At 45.5% G+C, this 21,431-nt stretch overlaps 1 protein-coding gene across 4 annotated transcripts in view; it reads right to left on the reverse strand.

Annotated features, from left to right (window-relative positions):
- Window positions 1-21,431, reverse strand: part of DENND2A (DENN domain containing 2A) — a 70,621-nt gene that overhangs the window by 6,405 nt on the left and 42,785 nt on the right. For all 4 annotated transcript variants that reach the window (XM_019489334.2, XM_019489335.2, XM_014608721.3 and 1 more), the window contains 9 exons: window positions 19,875-19,968; window positions 17,753-17,803; window positions 12,923-13,110; window positions 12,015-12,124; window positions 11,701-11,770; window positions 11,175-11,252; window positions 10,612-10,752; window positions 7,500-7,648; window positions 661-838 (listed from right to left, as the gene is read on the reverse strand). In XM_019489334.2, coding sequence (XP_019344879.1) covers window positions 661-838; window positions 7,500-7,648; window positions 10,612-10,752; window positions 11,175-11,252; window positions 11,701-11,770; window positions 12,015-12,124; window positions 12,923-13,110; window positions 17,753-17,803; window positions 19,875-19,968 — 1,059 coding nt within the window. The remainder of the gene's footprint in view (window positions 1-660; window positions 839-7,499; window positions 7,649-10,611; window positions 10,753-11,174; window positions 11,253-11,700; window positions 11,771-12,014; window positions 12,125-12,922; window positions 13,111-17,752; window positions 17,804-19,874; window positions 19,969-21,431) is intronic.

A 21,431-nucleotide genomic window follows, 5' to 3' on the forward strand; every position in this document is an offset into this window, starting at 1 on the left:
CAGATGAAGGCGCTCCACAGCACAGCACCTTCATTAACTTCTGTCAGCGTGCACCAGGAGCAGGGCAGGGCTGGGCAAGGCTGGGCTCCTCAGGGGGGCTCCAATCCACTCACCCCACTCTCCAGCACTGATTGAAAAAACCTCAGAGCAAGTTCCCTCTGCTCCCTTCTCCCTTCCCATTCCGAAGACAGCACTGGGGCTGGAAGGAGGGAGAGGCAGGGCTAGGGGAGAGCAGCTGCAAACTCACAGCCACTCCAAATTGCAGCTGGATCTCCCATCCCCTGGGACCCAACAGCAAAAGTCTGTTGGGCCTGGGGGATCACTTGAACTCATGGCACTTCCTAAAAAGAGCCATGAGTTACAGCAGGGAGCTGCACTTCTGTCTGTGCCCATTATGTCACTTCCTCCTACCTACCAATAGCATTAACGGAGTTTGGTAAGTAGCAGCCTGCATGGTCTGGAGCCAAAGGCTGTGAGTTCTGTCTCCTACATAGCTAGCCAAACCAGGATAGCCGTATTGCCATAGTTATAATGACACGCTGCCCTAAAATGGGGAAGCAGCTGTGGATTTGTAGGGCAAACCTTACAAGGATAAATGACAACATCACCTAGCAAAAGCTGGGTTTTTAAATAGCAATATCATAGGTGTTCATGGCTCACCTCTTCCACAGGCAGCTCCTTGAGGCGGGGCAGGGAACTGGAGAGTAGACCAATCAGGAAGGGAGTCGGTGAGCATACTATGTCAATCATGGAAGGCGGCAGCACTGGGATGTAGGTGTGCTGCCAGGTGAAGGGGTAAAGCAGGGCCACCATGGCATGGCAGCACTTTGACAGGGTGCTGGGGGACAAGAGCAAACACACAGGGGCCGGTCAGTTTGTAGACAGGTGCTCAGGCATTTCTGAGTGGCTCAGGGACACCACAGGTGCTAGTCACTTGCAAAACTCTGGGCCCCATTCTTTATTTCATGATCCAACACACATGAAACAGTTTAGGATTGCAAATGGGGATTGCCCTGTCACATGGCGAGGGCCACTTTCACTGCCCCAAGTGACAGCTGGCAGTGCCACACAGAAGGGGCTTGCTGTGCTGTCTTTAGAGAAAGGTTTGATACAGCATGGAAGGCACAATCTGCGCTGTTGCTTAATTCTCTCCCCTGGCCCATGACACTAAATTATAATTAGCAACAACATCTCCTTCTGACACATGGGAACATTGGACTAGCAGAGACCTCCCTGGCCAATGGCTCATTCTCAGGAGCTCACTTGTCCAAAGAGTCTACAAGATCAACCACTCGCACATTGTTGCTACAAAATACCCTAGTGTGCCCCCCCTGCCCTGCACAACATACTACCAGGTAAAGAGGTGTGGAAACACAGGCACCCACCAATGCTATGATCACTGCAATGTCATGGAATTTGTTAAGTTAAAACATAACCAGATGGTCTTGGGAATAGGACTGTGACACATGCAACAAGGTAGAGAAATGTCTACCCCCTGCCTCCACCCCCACAAAAAAAACCCCAAACAAACTCCGCGCTCCTTGCCAATCTGAGTTGGGGTTCTTCCTGACTTGGTATTTGGTGACTGGTTTGACCCTAACTGCACCAAGACCCAGAAGCCTGGGATCTAAATACTGTTGTGAGCGTCGGCACATCCCCATCACACTCCCAACGCTAGTTATGGGGTGGTTAGGGGGAAAAGGGTTAAAAGTGCATGTGGGCTGAACTGAGAACACAGGAAACAGACAGAGTAGTCACTGGAATGAAGGACAAATTACTCCACTACCACACAGTCCAGTTCATGACGGAATCTCCCAAAGGCAAGCCTGTCCCACGGGGAGAGAATGGAGAGTAAAGAGGCAGGGGTAAAGAGCAGGCAGCTTGTGCTTTTCCCATTCAAATGCTATCAGTGGCTCTGCTGAGAGCTCTTTCTCTCACAACTTGGCTAGAGAACCCCTCTGGAAGGAGGGGTAGGCAGGGCATGTGGCCAGCTCCACGGGGCTATGTCCAGCATGCCTCAGGTCACTGGTTACTCATCTGTTCTGGGTTTGAAAGCATTTGTGCGTGTCAGGGGACAGGGAGGCTCGCCATAATAAGCTATGCATATAACGTCATTTTGTTTTACTAGCATCCAGGTCTGGAAAGAATGAGGGAGGAGAGAGAGAGGATAGCATGGCCTGGAGGAATCACATGGCCAGGAAAGCATTCACAGCTGGCTTGTGTTAAACTCCACGGGGGAATTTACACTGAGAAACCCGGATCTGGCGGCTGTTACTGACTTGAAATGAGAGAAGGGAATGGGGTTTGGTGGGTGTGGACTTGAGCTCACTCTGAAAAGTCAGGCCAGATTTTTTGCTCCAATTAAGTCTGGTGAATTTGAGTCCCCGCACTGTGATGCTAACACAGGCTGAGGAAAATAGCATCAATGTTGGAATACATGATTTGGCTGCTTTTCGCTATATGAAATGGGTTTGGCAGGACGTGACATCTGTTGGGACATCACTGCAATCATACGATGCAGCGGTCAGCCCAGTTTAAACAGACACATGCCAATCAGTGAGTCCTGATCCCAGGGAAGAGACTGGAATCTGCTTAATACTGAGGCTTTACTTAGGATTGTTTCAGGAGAAGAACACATGCTAGAGCAGGAGTGGCCAACCTATGGCAAGTGATGCAGGTAGCTGCTGAATGTGGCATGTGAATCCTGGGTGCTCAGTAAGGGGATGTGCCAAAATAGAGGCAGGGGGATGCAAGCCTCTGGCAGCATGGGGCAGGATGCTGATACCAGAGAAGGTATCACTGCCAAGAGACAAGATAACCCTTCCCAGGCCCTGCAGCCAGTACTGGATTCAGGACTTTGGGTCTTCCTTTGCCATATAAAATTGTAGCAGTTGTGGGGCCAAGGAGAAGTTACCCTGGCTCTTGACAGTGGCACCTGCTCCTGCAGCAATGTCTTAGTCCCATTCTGCTCCTCACAGCTGGAGGCTCAGGTCCCTCTGCCCCTATTCCTGTACCTAGAGCACAAAGTCTACCAGGTGCACCTCTGGGCTAGAGGGATCACAGCAGCATTTGGGGGTGGAGGGGCAATCTTTGGGCCACACCTGCCAAAAAGGTGGGCTACCTCTGTTCTAGAGCATCTCTCCAAGGAACAGGGCCACTGAAGGGTCACTCCATACACTTCTCTGTCTGCTGAAAGGGACCCGTCAACTCTAACGTTTTGTTAATTGATATTTTTGGTTAAAGTCACATTTCTGATGGAAGACACTTAAATACTATGCCCTTGCCTTTTTTTTTTCATTTCATTTAGCAAATGGGAAAAAATCCTACTTCCCTGCTGATGTTGAGAAGAGTCCACAGATCTAAGCCACCAACAAGTGCTCTCCGTGATTCCACACAGTACTAAAGAGGATGACTATGCTATTACCATGCAGTGAAATCATTTCTCTGAGGATGGCCTGGGGGGATATTATGTAATGTATTGTCCTCTACCAGCATTACAGCAGCTTTCCCTTCCTTTTTCCCTGTCTTGCAGGCCACAATGGAGTATAGTGGTGTGTGGCAAAAATACTTCTAAAGTTGTAAGCTGTGTTAGGAAGCAAAGATTTCCTTCCATTCCACAACAGCACCCATAAAGTCCTGACCGCCAGAACCTGGGTAAATTCTGGTTGTCTATACTCAGTAACAAAGTGTCATATTTTTCGTTCTAAGAAATTTTCAGGCTACTATGAGTTTGCTTAGATTCAGGTCTGTCAGCCTTCATGAGTGCAGAGTAGCTTCAGAGATGGAGGAGAAGAAGATATACAAGTGGAGTCCCTTCTGTCTGAGTTTCAGCCAGTATTGCTCCCAAGGTACTGGCTGTGCTTGAGGAGGCTCAGTCTACCAGCTGTAACATCAGATCTTTGGAATGATTCAAACCCAGCACGACAACACTGGGCTTCATTATTTCTGGAAAGTGGAAGTGCCACTTAGTGGCATAGGAGGAAGAATCTATTAGGCCCATGCTTAAGAAATAATTTCTAGATTGGGAATTCCATAACCTATTTTTAACCCCGTCCCGCTGAAGAGGGAAACACAACTCTGGGAAATCTGGAGTCCTAAGAGTTCCTGGGCATCGAGTAGTTTGCTCTTAGACCTGGTGATGACCTGAACAGCATGTCCTGATTGATTCTTCCAGATCTGCTTTTGTACCAATGACCCAGAGGTGTTACTGACACATCTTTCCCTGGCAGGGAAAGATGGATATCTCTTTTGTATCTGATAAAGTAAAACAGTGCTTACGAAAACTCATGCATCTCTGATTTAGTAAGCCTGTGATTTGCAAATCTACTAACAGGGCTAACTACCTCACTGTGCTCAGGGAACGAAAGTCACTTGAGTTGTTCAGGCACACTGGAGGCTTTAGAGAAAAATTTCAAACAAAAGGTTAGGCTTCTAAATGCATAACTAATTTCAAAAGTGCCGTGAACCCAGCAACGCTCATTCAAGCCAATGGAAGCTGCTAGACTCCTTGCACTTAGGAAAATGAGGCCAGTTACGTAAGAGCTAAAATTTGGTTTAAGGAGCCCATGAAGAAGACAATTGTTCTTGAAAACCTTGATCCTTAGTATCTAGGACTGTCAGTCTGGCACTTTGCCTTATAAACAGCAGAGATAAGCTCCTCCTGTAAAAAGCAATCTATTTGTGTTACTGGGCACACTTTAAGTATTGGTGCTTTGCCCTTCCCAAATCAAGGCTTATTGCACTAGTTGGAGCAGAATTGGGGACAGAATAATTCAAGAGATTGGCATATTTTTTGTGAAGCCATTTTTCCTGGGTTGAAAGGGAATATTTACTCTGGTTGCTATGACAGGAAGGGGAAAAAAACTAACAAGCAAATTCTTTCCTTTTCCGTTGCCAAACTTTAGATTGACAGATATTTAAAAAACACTCAATGTTCATTCTAAAGATGGAAAAAAACAAAAGCATTTCACTTGCTCTACACTTGTTAGATGTGTTTTTGGCTCAGCTTGAAAACATTTCATAATTCACACAGCATTTGGCAAGTGACCTTTCCGCTTTCTTTCCCAGAGACTGAAGAATCTGTAGCAATTAAAAGATGTAAATAAATCATGCGTATCATTTTCTCTCTCTCTCTTCCATCCACCCATCCATCCACCCACACACTAACATGTATGTGTACGGACACATGCACTGATGGTATCCATATGATAAAGAGAAGTGTGAGAAATGCAATTTATCATGCCTTTCACCACTTCACCTGCACTCTGCCCATTAATTCATCTCTGCTGGACCCATTCTAGCATTCCAAACCCCTGAGCAGCTTCAAACAGCTGCCTGTTCTGTTTTCTTTCTTTTTCTTTTTAAATCTAGTTGCCAGATAAATGCTTCATTTCTTTTCCTGGAAATATGGTATTCCCAACCCCAAAGTAAATACTATTTCACACATATCAATTTCTGTGTCCCTTGTTCCAGGATGACTGAAATTTCACCTTGAATCAGTTAGGTGTGATGTCCAGTACCTCAAAAGCCACCACACCTGGTAGCAGGAGATTGTGCCATTATGTAAAGGAGATACTCGGCTTTCCATTCTGCCAGGGTTGCCAATTCCAAAAGTTAAAAGATCATGGGATGGTTTAAAAATCATTATTTTTTCTTTTAAAAAATTGTATTTTGGGTTCTTTCCTTTACCTTATGGTTTTGGAGCCTTTACAGTATTCTTGGGTCACATTTTTTTCCAGCTCTTCTCCACAGCTGGCTTTACAAATAATACCAAATATTGAGAAGCTCACAATAAAATTCTGAGTTCTGGCAACACTGCACAAAACACTTTATTCCAGCCACTGAAGACTAATACAGCATAGAACTTCAAACCCTAGCATTGCTACGTAAAGGAAAACTGTTGTATGTGGCTTTTAGAAGACTACAATGTGTGATACTATTTTTTCTCTCTCTTTCCAAGACATGATTTCTTATTGACAGGAGATATGCAAAATCATGCCAACATAAGAAACGCTTAAATAGGCTTTTGTAATATGCGAGTAAAACTTATGCATTACATCACATAATCCAATCGTTTGGTGCCACTTAAAGCTGGACCTGTGCTTGTGCCCTGAGTGAATCAAACCACCATGTCATATGTATCCTGTATAAGCAGAATAAAACCTCTCAGAGATCATCACCATAATTATTACCAAAACAAGTCATGCAGTTCAGACATGGGAAAGATGGAATTCTGATACAATCTCAGCTCAAATGCACAATGAATGCTTCATTTCTTACACATGTATGTACGTTTAGAGACAATAAAAAAATCCATGCATATAACATTGGTGAACGCAACTAAATAGATCTTTTTCTCCTTGACCTTCTGTAAAGAAATGAAAGCAATGAGCAGCTGCCTGAATGTTTCAACCCACCAAACTTCCCTCTTTGTGTGATGAGCCTGCATGAACTCTGCCCTTAAAGATCTGTGGACCCATCTGTGGAACAGAGCAAAGTATTCATTGCCTCCTCTGTAGAAGGGGCCTCCCCAACGTCTTCTCCTCCCCCCAGTCCTGATGCTGTACCTGGCTGGCTGGCTGGAAGTTGTGAAAATAGACAGCTTGGGGGCACTGAACACAGCTGAAATTTGATCATACTCCTAAGTGTCATTACTCATCTGTAGCTTTCCCTTCCTGGGCTTTGAGAACTCTCCTCTCTGAATCCTCAAGTGCTGGATGGCTGGATGGCTGCCAGGCAGTGGCTGTATAAAGCCTTAAAGAGACTGGTCTCCTTTTCCAACTGGTGGAAGTAAATTATTTGTGTTTGTGTTTTAAAAACCAAAATCAAACTCAGGAACAAAAAGTTGTGGAATTACTCACAGTGCCAAGAGAGGCTGTGCACCCTGCCTGGGGTCTTGTTCCTGCAGGTGTAACATAGGTCAGCGCATCCTCTCCAGACATAGGAGGGGCTCTCCTCCTGCCTGGCTCTGCCCTGCTCATATTCTAAGTAAAGGCAATGGAGTCAATGGAACCTGGTTCTCTTTGGGCACAAGAGGAAACTCAATTGTTGGAAGCTGAAGAGTTTGGTTTTCTCTTGGATGTCCCAGGGCGGGCAGGTCTCCTTTTCAGAACTCCTGTCCTTTGGAAGGATTAGCAGGGCTTGGAGCAGATAAGAACATGGGCAACTGGTGCCTCCCAAGTCTGGGGGGGCACCAGATCACCAATGGGGGGAGGGGAGGGGAGGTCCCCCAGCAGCCGATCGCCCAGCCAGCGATGAAACTGGAAGTACACTTCTTCTGGCACTTCCGGTTTCATAGCTGGGTTTCCAGGGGTTGCACGGCTGATCTCAGGGGGGTACACGCGCACCCATGTGCACCCCCCACATGTCACCAATGGATAGGAAGATGGAAAATAACAGAGAAGCACAAAAACATGTAAATACCAGTGCTTACTTCTCATTCTCTCCCTAACCAACATCCAAGGGAACAGAAGGGCAAGATGTGAAGGTAAGGTAGTTACCTGAGCTTATCTGCTATAAAGATCACCCTTCTCTCCAGAAGCAGGGAGGCAAAGACTCGGCTGAGGTGCCGCACACTGAGGGAGGAGAACAGGGACTCAAAATCAACGTGCTCAAGCCTTGAGTCCAGGGGCCGTTGCAGCTCAATGACCTACCAGAAGAAAACAAATACCACACAGGTCATGTCCCAGACTCAATCAAGGCATTGACAAGCAAGGGGCTAAACTCTGTGAAGTCCTAAACTGGGAACCAAAGGAAATGATACTGCTTTTGGAGCTAAGGAAGAGTTTACATTAGCTAGTAGCCAACCATCAGATGTTGTCTTTCCTAAAAACCCCACCAACCTACCTCACAGATGAGGTGGAAAGCTGTGTCCAGGGTCTATTGCAGGAAGTGACAGAAAGACATGGCAGGATCTCCCTAGTGAGTTAGTGACAGAGGCTTTTCTCCCTACCTCTGCAATGCCAGAGTAGATTTACCACTTCAAAAGGGGCAGGCTGAGAAAAATCTGAGATTGGAATATCATGTCCATTAGAGGGAGAATTTCTGGGCACCCAAAGGCAAGGTGAGGGCTGGGGGGAGGGAGGGAAGCATCTGACATTTCTCATTTTTGGTCATGCTGTTGGATCACTTGTTGCATGAGAATCTGGATGGTAAGGAGAAGGGAGCAGGGTCTAACTTGCAGAGACTCCAGTTGGGTGCTGGGAAGAGCACAGACTACCTGTAGGGTTTTTTCTTTGCTTTTATCTACTTACATAGCCCCATAGTGCCTCAGCATTTTATAGCCTTTAAAGTGTTCATGCTAATAACACCCCTGTGAAGTAGGAAAGTGCTATTATTCTCCATTTTACAGACAGGGAACCAAGACCCAGAGAGAAAGTGACTTGCCCAAGGCATAACTGGAAGTGTGTGACAGAGCTGAGAAATGAACACAGATCACCCAGCTCCTAGTCCAAGGCTCTAACTAATAGGCAAGCCAGCTTCAAAGCACCTGGCACATTTTTTCTACACAACATCACATGACCCACCCTCAGCCATTTACATGTTAAAGACTGGAAGACTGTTATGTCCCTGTTCAGTCTTCTCTTTTCTAGTCTCAGCAAAAAGTTTCCTCCTAATCTTTTCTCACAATCCATGTTATCATTAAATCATAGAAAATGAGGGATGGAAGGGACCTCAGGAGGTCTGGTTCAACCACCTGCTTAAAGCAGGATAATCCCCAACTATATCATCCCAGCCAAGGCTTTGTCTAGCTGGGTCTGAAAAACCTCCAAGGACAGATTCCACCACCTCTCTCAGTAATCTGTTCCAGTGGTTCACTACCCTCCTCGTGAGAAAGTTTTTCCTAATATCTAACTTAAATTTCCCTTGCTGCAATTTGAAACCATTGCTCCTTGTTCTGTCATCTGCCACCACTGAAAACAGTTATCCAGTCTATGTACATCTTTGTTGAAGTGTGAGTACAAAACAGGATACAGTGGTCGAGCTATAGCTTCGGCAGGGCTGAGTAGGGCAGATTAATTCTCTCCCAGGTGGTACATTCAATGCTGCCTTTAGTACATAAGATGTTCTTTGTTAGCAACAGCATCACTCTGTTGACTTATATTCAGTTTGATTCACTAGAATCCCAAGATTGTTTTCTGTGACAACCAGCTCTTTCCCATTTTGTATCTGCACGCTTGCTGTTTCATTCCTAAATGTAGCCCTTTGCACCTATATTTGATGAATTGCATCTCATTAGCTTTGGACCAATTCATCAAGATCTTTTTGAATTCTGACCTGTCCTCCAAGATGCTGTCAGCTTGGTGCAATGCACAGATTATACAGGTGTACTCTCTATTCCATCATCTACACTGATAATCAAAAGACTGAATAAAAACAGATCCGTGTAGCACTCTAATTTTCTTAGCAAACCATTGGTAACTATTCTTTGAGTGCAGTTTACCAACAGTCATGTACCTACCTCATAGTAATTTCACCTACATCAAGTTTCCCCAGTCCGCCTGTGAGACTGTCATGTAGGATGATCTCTACAGCCTTACTAAAGTCAAGATATATGACATCTACAGCTTCTTCTTATCCACAAGGCCATTGATCTTGTCCAAGAAGTAAATTAGATTGGTTTGACATGATTTGTTCTTCACAAATCCATGTTGGTTATTTTTTATTGCTTTATTATTCTAGACAATAATTAAAATCACTGTGCTTACAACTGGATTGTTTAATAATTTGTTCTGGTCTCTTTCTACATACTGAAATTAGGCTTGCTTTTCTACAGTTCTCCGAGTCTCCTATTTCCCTTTTTAAAAGTACGCACTATGCTTGTCCTTCACCAGCCTTCTGGGACCTCCCCCATATTCCATGAATTCTTGAAGATAATTTCTATTGGCTCAGAGATTGCTTTAGCTAGTTCCTTAAGCACTTTAGGGTAAATTTTACCAGACCCAGGTGATTTTAATGCATATAACTTAACAAAATATTCTTTAACCTGTATTTTTCCCATCCTGGCCTGTGCTCTACCTCCTTTCTGTTGAAATCAACTGTGTTAAACATCTGGTCACAATTAACATTTTTTGTAAAGGCCAAAGCAAAAAAAGACATTGAATAATCCAGCCTCCTCAGCATCATTTGCTACTTGCTTTGCCTCCCCGGTCAGTATGGAAGCTACAGCTTCCTCCATTTTCTCTCACTTCTAATGTACTGACAAGAATCTTTCCTTTTTCCTTTTTCCCCTCCATGGTCCTTCCTATTTTGGCACCTTTGCCCTTTCTGGTTTTGCCTCCATGTGCTTGCACTGTTCTTTGACTTTTGCTCTTAGCAATGTGTTTCCATTTTTTGTATGATTTCCTTTTAGATGTCCAGGTTTTTAAAGAACTCCTGACTCAGCCTTTTCCTATGCTTCCTGCCTCTCCTGCATGCTGGGTGTTTGCTCTCATGGATTTACTACTGTCTCTTTGAGAAACTCCAGCTTTCCTGAACTGCTTCCTGAGCACTCCTCCTGCCCTGCATAATAGACCATGTCTCCATTTGTTATCTCTGCAGTGCTTTCTATGCTTGGAGGGGAGTCCTATCACTATCACACTACTCTCCTCCCCACTCCAGTGTTGTTCTTACTTCAGTCCCTGAGCCTGGCAGGAAGTTTTTGACTGTGATGGTCCGGCCCAGTGCTGGGAAAGGTGCCTCCATGACACTCCTCATGAGGGGCTGCACCAAAGCAGGGGAAATCTCCCGTCTTTTCTCAACCTCATCCAAGATCTGGAAGAAGAAAACAAAGTCACAAAATGTATAAATTGGAGGGGAGAGGAAGATCAAGAATAAAGCACAATGGCATTTACATTCTCTCCTTAACTCCTCACAAGAGGAGATTACTGATATGGAGCAACACAGGGCCCTGGAGTAAGCAAGACAAATGAAAGTAGAAACCTGGAGTAAAATCCTGGCTCCAATAAAATCAAACGGCTTCCTCCTTTATTGTGGAATATCTTTGCTCTAGTAGTTTCATTAAAAAGGAGAGGCCAATGTTTGCCGGTCCATGTTTTTTATACGTTTTCAATGCCTATGTAACTGGTATGTACCACTCCCCAGACCCTCCCCTTTTCCAATTTACTAGTCCCCATTCTCCGTGCCTTGATTTTGTTTTCAGCTTCTCTTCCATTTATGAAAAAAGTTTCTCTCACCTTTGAGAAGAGGTTGAAGCATCCAAGGCGACTCACAATGCAGTAAACTTCAGGGAGACGCTTCCCTTTCCCACTGGGCTATCAAGAGAGAAACACAAACACACAAAAAACATGCAAAAAAGAGAGTTGTTACAACCGAGGCAGAGAGCAAGGGACTGCCCTGTCTGTGCCAACAGTTTTTTCAGAGGCTCAGAGTCTGACCATGATCTTGACAGCATGTCACTCAATGGCCAGCTGGGGAAATGAGAACCAGGCCCAGAAAACAGAATAAAAAAAACAGGGTGAGAAAAAAGTGAAAAGGGGCTGTGTTTAGACAGTGAGACAGTTTTGAAGGGAACTGCTTAAACTGAGCAGCACAGAGAAGTCTAAGCTGGGGAGCCCTTTTTTGCTACTGCTTTTTGTTTCAGCACTGAACCAAACACCAGAAGCCCTCCTCCTCTCTTTAGAGGTTCTGCCAACAACACTGGTATCACAGAGGGGCTTCCCTTTTCAGGATGCAGGAGGGAAAAGAATACTGGCTAGTTACCAATAGCCTTCTGCAGTATCCAAACCGCCTACTGCCATCTTCACCAGTCAAGACAAACGAGAAGGTCTCACTGCAGAAGAGGAAACAGAGACCAGAAATACAAAGAAAAAAAATCTGTCACACTTTTTCACAAATCCTTTCCACCCCACAGAAAACATCATACTCCCTTCACACCGGTCATACCCTTCTTGTGCTCTCATTCCTATTCCTTTCTGTAATTTCCAGGAGTGTCTCTGGCTGCACAGCTCCAATGGCTAATTGACTAGTATGTTCAAGCCCAGTTCTCATGTAAGGACAAGACAGCACCCACCCACCTGGTAAACTGGTAGATGGGTGCCCAGTCCTTAGCATCAGGGAAGCAAAACTGAGGAATGGCCTTCAACTGGTCCTCTGCCTCTCGCATGAATTTGAAGGAGCGCTCAAGCTAGGGGAGAAGAGAAGGACAGAATGTTTTCAATTAGTCACGTGGGGATGGAATGGCTTCAAATATTTCTCCTGTGACAAATGAAGAGGTGATGACAGAGACTAAGCTTCTGCCTGGAAGATTAATTAGAGTTGCTGCTATCCTAGCTCACCTGACCTTGGGATTTATTAAAGCAACTTCCCCTCCCCCTCTTCGCCAAACTCTCCATTTGCATTTGTGTATCCCTGGAGTATCTCACCTCCACTCTACAATCTGGCTAAGAGCTCAGTCAGGGAAGGGGGTTATATAGCCAGTGAGACCTATGGAGGGTAAAGGCTGTAGCGAACCTCTGCCACTCCAGACAGGAAAATGCACAGCCACCCTGTAATTTTGTCCTGTTTCTCACCTCTTTTGTCCTGTTTTTCACTTGTTTGGAGTGAGACCTAGTGGGAATAATATTGTTTCCCCCAAGATAACAAGCTTCTCTACTCTGTGAATGGTAGCCCTGGGTCTCCTCTAGGAATCCAAACTTCCACCACTTTTCTCAAAGAAAGTTATATAAAAATCATAGAAGAGCAAAAGATCAAAATGGCTGCCCTATCGGCATCTGAGAGCACCATGAAGGTCATTTTGGTCCACAGTAACCTCCAAATCCTTGTGCCTATTAAACAATGGCACAGCAGGGAATTATTCTGTATTACATTCTGGCTAACTTCCCACAAGATGCTCCTGTTTAAACTGGAGGGCAGTCAGGAAGGGGAGAAGGTGCCAGATGGACAGTTGCAGCCTGATGATGGAGGTCTTCCATAGTCACCGCACCTTCAATGGAAATTGCTGCGTGACTTCGGGGATGTACACAGCCCCGGCCTGCTTCTTATGCAGTGAGACCACAACAAAGTACTCAAACAACCGCCTCTCTTGGTACTCGATCAAGTCCCGCTCCAAGGTTTGGTATCGGGGGGTTTGCTTCAGGCGAGACTTCACGTGGACCAGGCGCTGGCTGTGAGCTGCAAAGAAAGATGAGGAAAGCCTTTTCATGACCCACGTGACATAACTGGTGATGTTCTCTGGCTGTATGTCTGATATTGTATTTCCACTGATACACTGATTTATATTTCCACACAAAGTACTACATTTATCATGGATACATCAACAATACATCTGAGCTATGAACTTCTTGCTCCTACGATAAAGTACAATGTACTGTAAAACCTTAATGAGTTCAGGGGCACAGTTAAGGTGGATTTCTTCTTTGAAACAGTGTGTGAGAATATAAATTTTAGATGAAATGTTTAGTCTTAAAAATGTGATTTCTCAGTGTGACAGGAGGAACCTGATGGGGCCGAGTCTCATGCTGACCCGCTCACCTGTCTCTATGGGGCAGTCCACCCAGTCTCTCCTGCCACGACTTTGTTGTTTCCATGAGCTGTTGGTATGATGCAGGAGACTGCCCATTACTGATCCGATGACGGGGCACTATCTGTGGCTCCAACCTTCCCTACACCATAGCCCATGCCTCACAGATGGTATCACAGTTCTTAGAGTCTCCGGCCCCACACTGGGTCCCATGATCCTCTGATCTGGAGCCCAACTGGATCCCTCTTATCAGACAGCCTACTCTGCCCTCATTCTGGGCTGCCTCGCTCCCTGTACTCTTCCCCATCTCGGGTGTGGTCCCCCCCAGGACCTTTGGCCACACAGGCCCTGGCCACACCTCCAAGGCCAGTCGGGGCCCCAGGCCCTTGGCTCTGGGCATCCCTCGCGGTAGGCTTCTGGCCCTTTTGACCCTTCTGGACCTGGCCCCAGCATTGACCAGTTGAGGGTGCCTCAAGTCAGGCTTCTTGAGCATCTAGTCCACTCTCTCTCACATGGGTATGCCTTCTCAGCCCTACTATGGGGTTATCCCCCGCCGGTTGTGGGAGCTGGGATTATTAAGGCACCCCAACCCACCTTTCACTGGGATGGTAACTGGTCTGGCATTTCCTGGGGATTCCTGTACCACCAGGAGCCCCACCAGGCTACCCATCCCCAGCAGGGTGCAGTTTTAGGTTATGCCCAGGACCAAGAGCTTTCTAGCCATCCCCATAAGTTCTTGCCCTTACCTGCTGGTTGCTCCTGCTGCAGCTCAGCTAGGCAATGTTTCTGCCTGGGCTGGCAGCAGCAGACTGCAGCTTTTATATACTATGCACTCATTGTGACTAGAGCCTATTTCCTTTCCCAGTGACTGAGCTAGAGGCAAAGACATTTGGAAACTGAAAGGTAAAATTTCAACAACAAATTGTAATGACTAAGGCAAAATGTAACATTAGGAGGCATGTTGCAGTGCAGTATAGCCCTGGCCAAAAGCACATGGCAGGAGGACACAGGATGCTCAGACAAGAGCCTGCAGGGTCTAGGTGGAAGAGTGATTTCTTAGACACTTTCACAAGGGGAATCAAATTGAGATCCATTGTGGTGGAGAGGGGTGGGAAAGACACATCCTCCTAGGCCTTATTTATGCATACTTGGATGTGTGACTGATTCTGTTTTGAAGAAAAAATTGGCAGCACTTGGTAGAAGCCCAGTACTAGAGGAGCTTGTGATGCTTCAATCAGGATAGAGGTCTACAGACAAAGCAATGTCAGGGAACCAAGGCTGTAACAGCAGGGTTTGGGCAGGTGGCCAGGAACCAAAAGTGCTGGAAGACGTATGAGTGGGAATGGTTGTCTGGCGCCAGGCCGTGCTATGCCTGAAGCTAATTAGAGTCTCTCAGGGCTCTTCTTCCACAAGAGCCCAATTCACCCTAAGACAGTGGGAGAAGAAAAACTGCCAAACAAACCTGAAACTACCACACGTGTAAACTGTGGGACAATAAACATTCCAGCAGGGAATGTAATGAAAAGCAACCAGCTGGGGAGAAACCAGGCAAGTGTCCCTCAGAACATTTGTCTGGCTCTGTCTCAAATCAAAATGCCAAAACTTTCCCTCAAAAAAGAAAGTGGTAATCAATGACAAGGCAGAGACCGCACCACAGTTCACAGCTACAGGCTCTTTGCTGTTGGGTGGCAGAGGCTTGCCGTCCAATTTGGCTGAAAGCAATGAGCCATCTTGCATTGGAACTAGGTGAATGCAAACAAGAGAATTCTGCCTAGAAATTTAGGAGTATGCATAAATAAAGAAGGGCCGCTGATGTCACTGTGTGATACAAGATTGGGACCCGATCCTTGACCTCTCATTTGACCGCTGCATGCTGTTCATGGAGCATTCTACTTAACACACCTTAGAGCAGCCCTGGGGCTGCTCTTAAGTTATGTCAGGAAGTGCAATAGCTTCAAGTTTTATGCAAGGTATCTTCAAATGACCTTTTATGCCCACAGGCAGACAAGGTTCTTTGGGTGAATCCGATATCTTTTATTAGACCAACTTAAATAGTTGGAAAACAATTATTAAGCAAGCTTTTTGTGCCCACCCATTTATTCCAAATGAGGCCTTTTACTATTTAATTCTTGGTTTTTCAAAAGCACTCAGCATTGGCTTATCTCTGCTTTTGCTGAAGTCTCTGGGAGTTTTAGCAGGGACATCAATAGGGGCAGACTTAGGCCAATGATTTATGCTGCTGAAAACCCCACCCTGAAACTCAAATTCTCCCTAGACATATACTTAGTGGAAGCCTATTAAAGCCACTAGGACAGCCCTTATGTTCTCATGACAGAATCTGGTTTTAAATTATTCCCCCTCCCACAATGGACACCACCTAATCTAAAGTCTCAGACAAAAGCCACAATATGAAAAACGTCAACCACAATACCAGCCTACTGTCCTAGTAGGTCAAGCCAGTGACACCAGGCTATAACTGAGACATAGCCTCAGAGTTCGGTGGGGTTTGGATCTGGGACTTTGGTTCACCCTTCCATTGCCACACTAACCAGATCCTGAACGTGAAAAAGAAGATGATGCTCATCTTTCTGGATCTTTCTGACATTCAGATCTATCTTAAATACATGTCCTGAGCCAAAAAGTAGTAGTAGTAAATGAAGAAAGGGGTGGTGACAAATGGGAAAGAAGGTTCCCAATGTTCCTCTTGTCCAATGCACCGAACTTAAACTTGCTCATGTGCTAATATCGCATTTCTGCAATGTGAAGACATAGTAACAAGAAGCAATGTATTTCCTACCACTACAATAATGACCAGCATGATAAACTGATAACACAATACTCTTTTTCACTGGCAGAGTTGGCTGCAGTGATAGAGAAATGGTTATGTCCTACAATAGCAGAATTGTTCCCTAATTTTTTGGTAGATGACAGCCAAGGAGGTAGTGTTTGGATCCCAACACTACCCAAGTCCAAGGCCCAATCCAGGATCTAATTCAGGGTCAAACCTGGTGGCAGTGATATCCCACAAACTGTTCTCTATAGATTTTGGCAGGACATAAATTAGAAGACTGGCCTGTAATAAATTGTCAGATGCTAGAACCCAGTGCAGCCATGCTGCTTCATCACAGCAGCCCAGACAGCTGCTATTATCTCCTGTACAGGAACACCAAAGATCCCAGGAGTCTTTCTGAAGCAAAAGGAAGCAGGTGCAGGGACACATGGGTCCTGCAGGGCAAAAACGTGGTAAGAACCAGACTCAGGAGGAAGCTCTAGCTTGTTCTGAGTTTTCAAAGCAAAGGTCTCCTCCCCACTACAAATGCACTCTGGGAAGCAGGGTAGGAAGCACCATATTCTTGCACCCTAGCCCAGAGGTGGGCAAAATGTGGCCCATGGCCAGATGCGGCTCGCCAGGCCATTCTATCCGGCCCATGGAGCCCCTAAAAATTTGGAAAAGTAATATTCATCTGCCCCTGGCTGCCTGTCATGAGGCCCTTGATGGCTTGCCAAAACTCAATAAGTGGTTCTCTGCCTGAAACAATTGCCTGCCTCTGCACTAGCCCCTTTGGTTTGGGACCTGACCTGTTACCCAAACAGTTAAGTCATGTTTGTACCCTCAGCCTGGAATACAGAAACCTCAGGCTTGGAAGGAATTTAGATTTCAGATTGCAGTCTTGGCTGAATTCTAATTCCTGGTATAAAATTGAAAGAGGGTTACAGTAGTAGGGAATGGGACTAATAAACACTGGAAAGAATTCAAAGAGATTTCAGACTTATCTTCTGGGAGTTCATACCCCACACAGCTGTCACAGGGCTAAGCAAATAGCATAACAAACCGCTCCCAAACCAATTTAACTAACAGGGCATCACAGAATGCACCTCAGTCTCTGTATATATTTACCTAGTCTTTCTACCCTGTAAGAACATGCTCCCTGCTAGATTTCCCAAGGACTATGTCCATCTGTTAGCTGCCTTGGCAGCCTTCTTCATACATTTGTGATCTTTCACTTAACAGATCCTCTCCTGAACACACTTGGTGTCTATGCCAACCATGAAAGTCAATTTAAAAGATTCCTAAGGGAGTTGGCATGACTTCTAGATTTGTTTTAGATTCTCATGTTTCCCAGACTGTGACCTTCTTCTACAGATCTCCTGGCCTTTGATATCTCTGTTTTCAGTGTGAAAATCCATATTATCTCAAAATATACCAAAGAAAAGAGGAAAGAGTTAAAACATCAGGTGTGAATTTATCAGTAACCATCTGCCATGGCTACTCTCCCCACTCATTTTCCTTACCTTTCAGTTTCTCTTCAGTGTCACTGTCTGATTCACTGTTTTCATCGGTAACTATCAGGGGAAAAAAAGGAAAGTGAAATGAAGAATACCTAAAAATAGTGCACTCTTTACAGAGGGCAGAATAAAATCTGGCTCAAGAGCTTCAGGAGGATGAATTCATAAAACACAAAGGGCCAGATCCTATTCCATCTAAGCGAACTTAGGCACCTAGGGCACATCCCCCTGAGCATGCACATGCAGTTTGCGGTGCCAGAAACCCGTCTGTGGCAATGCAAACTGTATGCATCCCATGTGCATGCATTTGTCACACTGCTAATTACCAGTGTGGCAGTTTTTTTGACATCAGGATATCCCGGTGTCAAAAAAAAAATGCCAAAAAAAGGTGGGGGTGTGCACATGGCTGAAGCATGTGCCACCCAAAACTGAAGCCTGGCCAGCCAGAGCCAGGCTCTAGCTGCCAGCCAGTCTCCGCACACCCAGATCACCACCATTACATCCCTGGGAGGCCCCCAGGACCCCAGGTAAAGCTGCTGGGGCCTCTCCTACCCCCTGGGGCAATCTGCCATATGCCAAAGCGTGCATGCAGGGGCATGCCCGGGAACAACTAGCAGCAGCACAAATATGTGCCACTGCTATTTGTCCCTGGGGAAACACACATTCCCGACCAGGGGGATGTGCTCCTAAGTGTAATTCTAGTCCACCCTGCTCCACTCCTGAAAATTCATTACTGCATTTACTTTTGTAACATACTAGCTGTGTCTACACAAGACACTGACTGAGCAGTCATTTAGTACTTGTATAAACAAATACTGAATGACTGTGCAGTAACCTGAGTTACTGCACAGTAGTGCTGAGGAATGGCTTTTTTGTGATGCTGACTGTACAGTAGCCTGAGACTACTGAGCAGTAGCATTGTGTCACTCTTTCTGCCAAAAGATGCTACTCTGCAGTAGTCTCGGGCTATGCACAGTCAGCATCTTGTGTAGATGCAGCCACTGTCACCTTACCCTTGAGATTAAGTCACAAAAAAACTTGAGGGAAGGAGGAACATTAAGTTTTTTAAATCAGAAGAAGCACCTTTTGCATTACATTTTTCAGGAGCTCAAGCAGGGTGGAAGAGAGTGACAATTAGGCACCTACATCCATGTCTGTTAGGTAGAACAGAATCCAGATCAAAGTGTCTTTCTTCCTGGGGCAAAATTCTACCCTTCACTGCCTGGGCACAAACAAGGGCAAAATCTGATCTAAATTGCCATACAAAAACTCAAGTGACAGGAGAATGTAATTGCTGGACTAAATCAGACCCTCTGGTCCAGTATGCTGTTTTTCATAGTGACCATCATCACCAGATACTTCAGCAAAAAGTGAAAGAAATTCCACAATTGGCCAACATGAGATAATTTGGCCCTCACTGTATTCCCTAAGAGATATTGTTTTAAACCCCAAACATAAGTTATCCTATATGTAATTATGGGAAATACATAGAGCTGATCAAACACTGAAATGTCTTCTGAGAGAAATTCTAAGGGGAAAAAAGAATCATTTTGTTCCACAACGGAAAGTAGAAAATTTGGAAATTTCTCACAGGAGGGAATTCTAAAAATAGTTGTTTGAAATAAATGTTTCCATCTAAGGAAGTTGTTGAATCTCTTTCATTGGAGGCTTTCAAGAAGTGGCTGGGCAGACATCTATGCGGGAAATTTTAGGAATGGTGAATTCTCCATTTGTGGAGGGTGCGAGGCTAAATGACTCTTAAAGAGCACTTCCAATCCTATGATTCTATAAAACACTTGAACTATTCTTGGCTGAGTTGGGAATGGAGGTTCCCAGTTATGTAGCAAAGAGCTGGAAGACTAAGCAGGTCCGTCAAAAGCTTGGAAGATGTAAGGTGAGTATCAACGTCTGCCTGCACTCCACTGGAATCCTCCCTGACAGTGATATGCTCCCGCTGTTTTTATTTAAACAAATTGGCATTTTTCAAGAGAAAAATGTTTTTCTGGACAAAGCACTAGCAAAGAGGCTATAAAGAACAATAATTGCTTGGCATAGCTAGCCAAACCCAAGCCAAATAGAAATCCTCAAAAGACTCAACAGCAACATGCCTTAGTCAAATGCCTTTTACCTTTCCCTGAATTGCTCTCCGTGGACTGGGACAGCCTCTTGACACGTTTCTTTCCCCTCCGTACCTCATAAATGGCATTGATTTTCAACACCAGCTACTCAGCAAACAGGAGACAGAGAATGAGGTTAGTCTCCTTCCCCCAAATAGGAAGAAGAAAGTGACATCTTAATTTGAGTTTTCTAGTCCTGATCAACAATCACCACATCACCAGATCTTATTGGTACCATACACACTCTGGCTTCAACTCTCCACTGTTCACAACAAGCATCAGAGAGTTCCCCTGGACTTTTTCCCTTGACCACAGCCCCCAGATTTGTGAGTGACAGTCTAGTAGTGAAGACCTGGCCAAACTCTTCTCAACACTTCCTACAGAAACAGATGGAGGCCTGTTGAGGATTCTGAAAAATGTCTGGGTTAAATAATGATGTAAGGTTCCTGAGATCTTTGTGCAAAAATGCTTTAAATACATGCAGACCTGAGAAAGGGCACCTGATGCCCAAAAGTCTGTCTAACAGGGTTCCCAACTGTACAATTGATCCAATAAAAGATATCACAAAAAAGCCTGTGCCTATTTTAAATACATTATACACAGCAAATGCTGGGGAAAATCAGAACTTATTGAAACCACAAATAGATAAGCTTTTCAAAATGGTTTCTTAACAGAATCAAGTAGTCAGGATCCAGCTCATCAGCCTCCTCTGTGCTGCAGATAGAGAGCCAACTTGACAGGGCAGATTGGGACTCCCTTGGCACAGGGGCACATTGAAGGGGTGAGAAGCTAGCAAAACTAATTCTGTGCCACCTGCTTCTAGCAGGTGCTCAGGACAGGGGATGTTCTGTGCATGAGATGGGGCACTGTCAATTCTTGCTGTGATATTTGTCCTGTAAAGAGGCTCCCAGAGTGTACCATACACCTTTGGCTGATCTAACTTGTGCCATGCCCCCAGTCAGTCCTTAGGCCTCAGCAGTCTTAAAGGTGGCAAGATGCAACTTAGACTCAGATGGATGCAAGGATCCAACCCAGAGAGCGCGTCTACATGAGGCACTTTATTGCACATTAGACTAATGTGCAGGAAATGTCACCATCTACATGTGCATGGGACTTATTGTGCATTAAATTAATCTAATGCGCCATTTGCTAGTACCAACACATACAGGTACTAGATAAATGGCGCATTAGCTAATGCGCTGTAACACATGTGTAGATACTGACCAGGAGCAATTTGCTGCAGGGTCAGACCTGAACTGATCTCCATGTGGCTGGGAGACAGCTTCCCCTGTAGCTGGCATAGGTCTCCCAGCCACGTGGGGATTTGGATGGATACTGATCCCCATGTGCTGGGGAAACAGCTGCCCCTGGCACAGTTCTCCCCGCCATGTGGGGATCGGGATCAGTCCTGATCCCCTGGCAGCAGGGAAACAGCTGCCCCTGCAGCTGGCACAGCTCTCCCTGCCTGGCAGAGACCAGGACTGACCCCAGTACCCGCTGCCAGTCCTCAGGGGAGCCTGGAGCTCTCCCTTGCTGCTGCAGCGGGGCAGAGCAAGGCAGGGGCAGCC

Source organism: Alligator mississippiensis, chromosome 4 (assembly GCF_030867095.1).
Source record: "Alligator mississippiensis isolate rAllMis1 chromosome 4, rAllMis1, whole genome shotgun sequence".
Lineage (NCBI taxonomy): Eukaryota > Metazoa > Chordata > Crocodylia > Alligatoridae > Alligator > Alligator mississippiensis.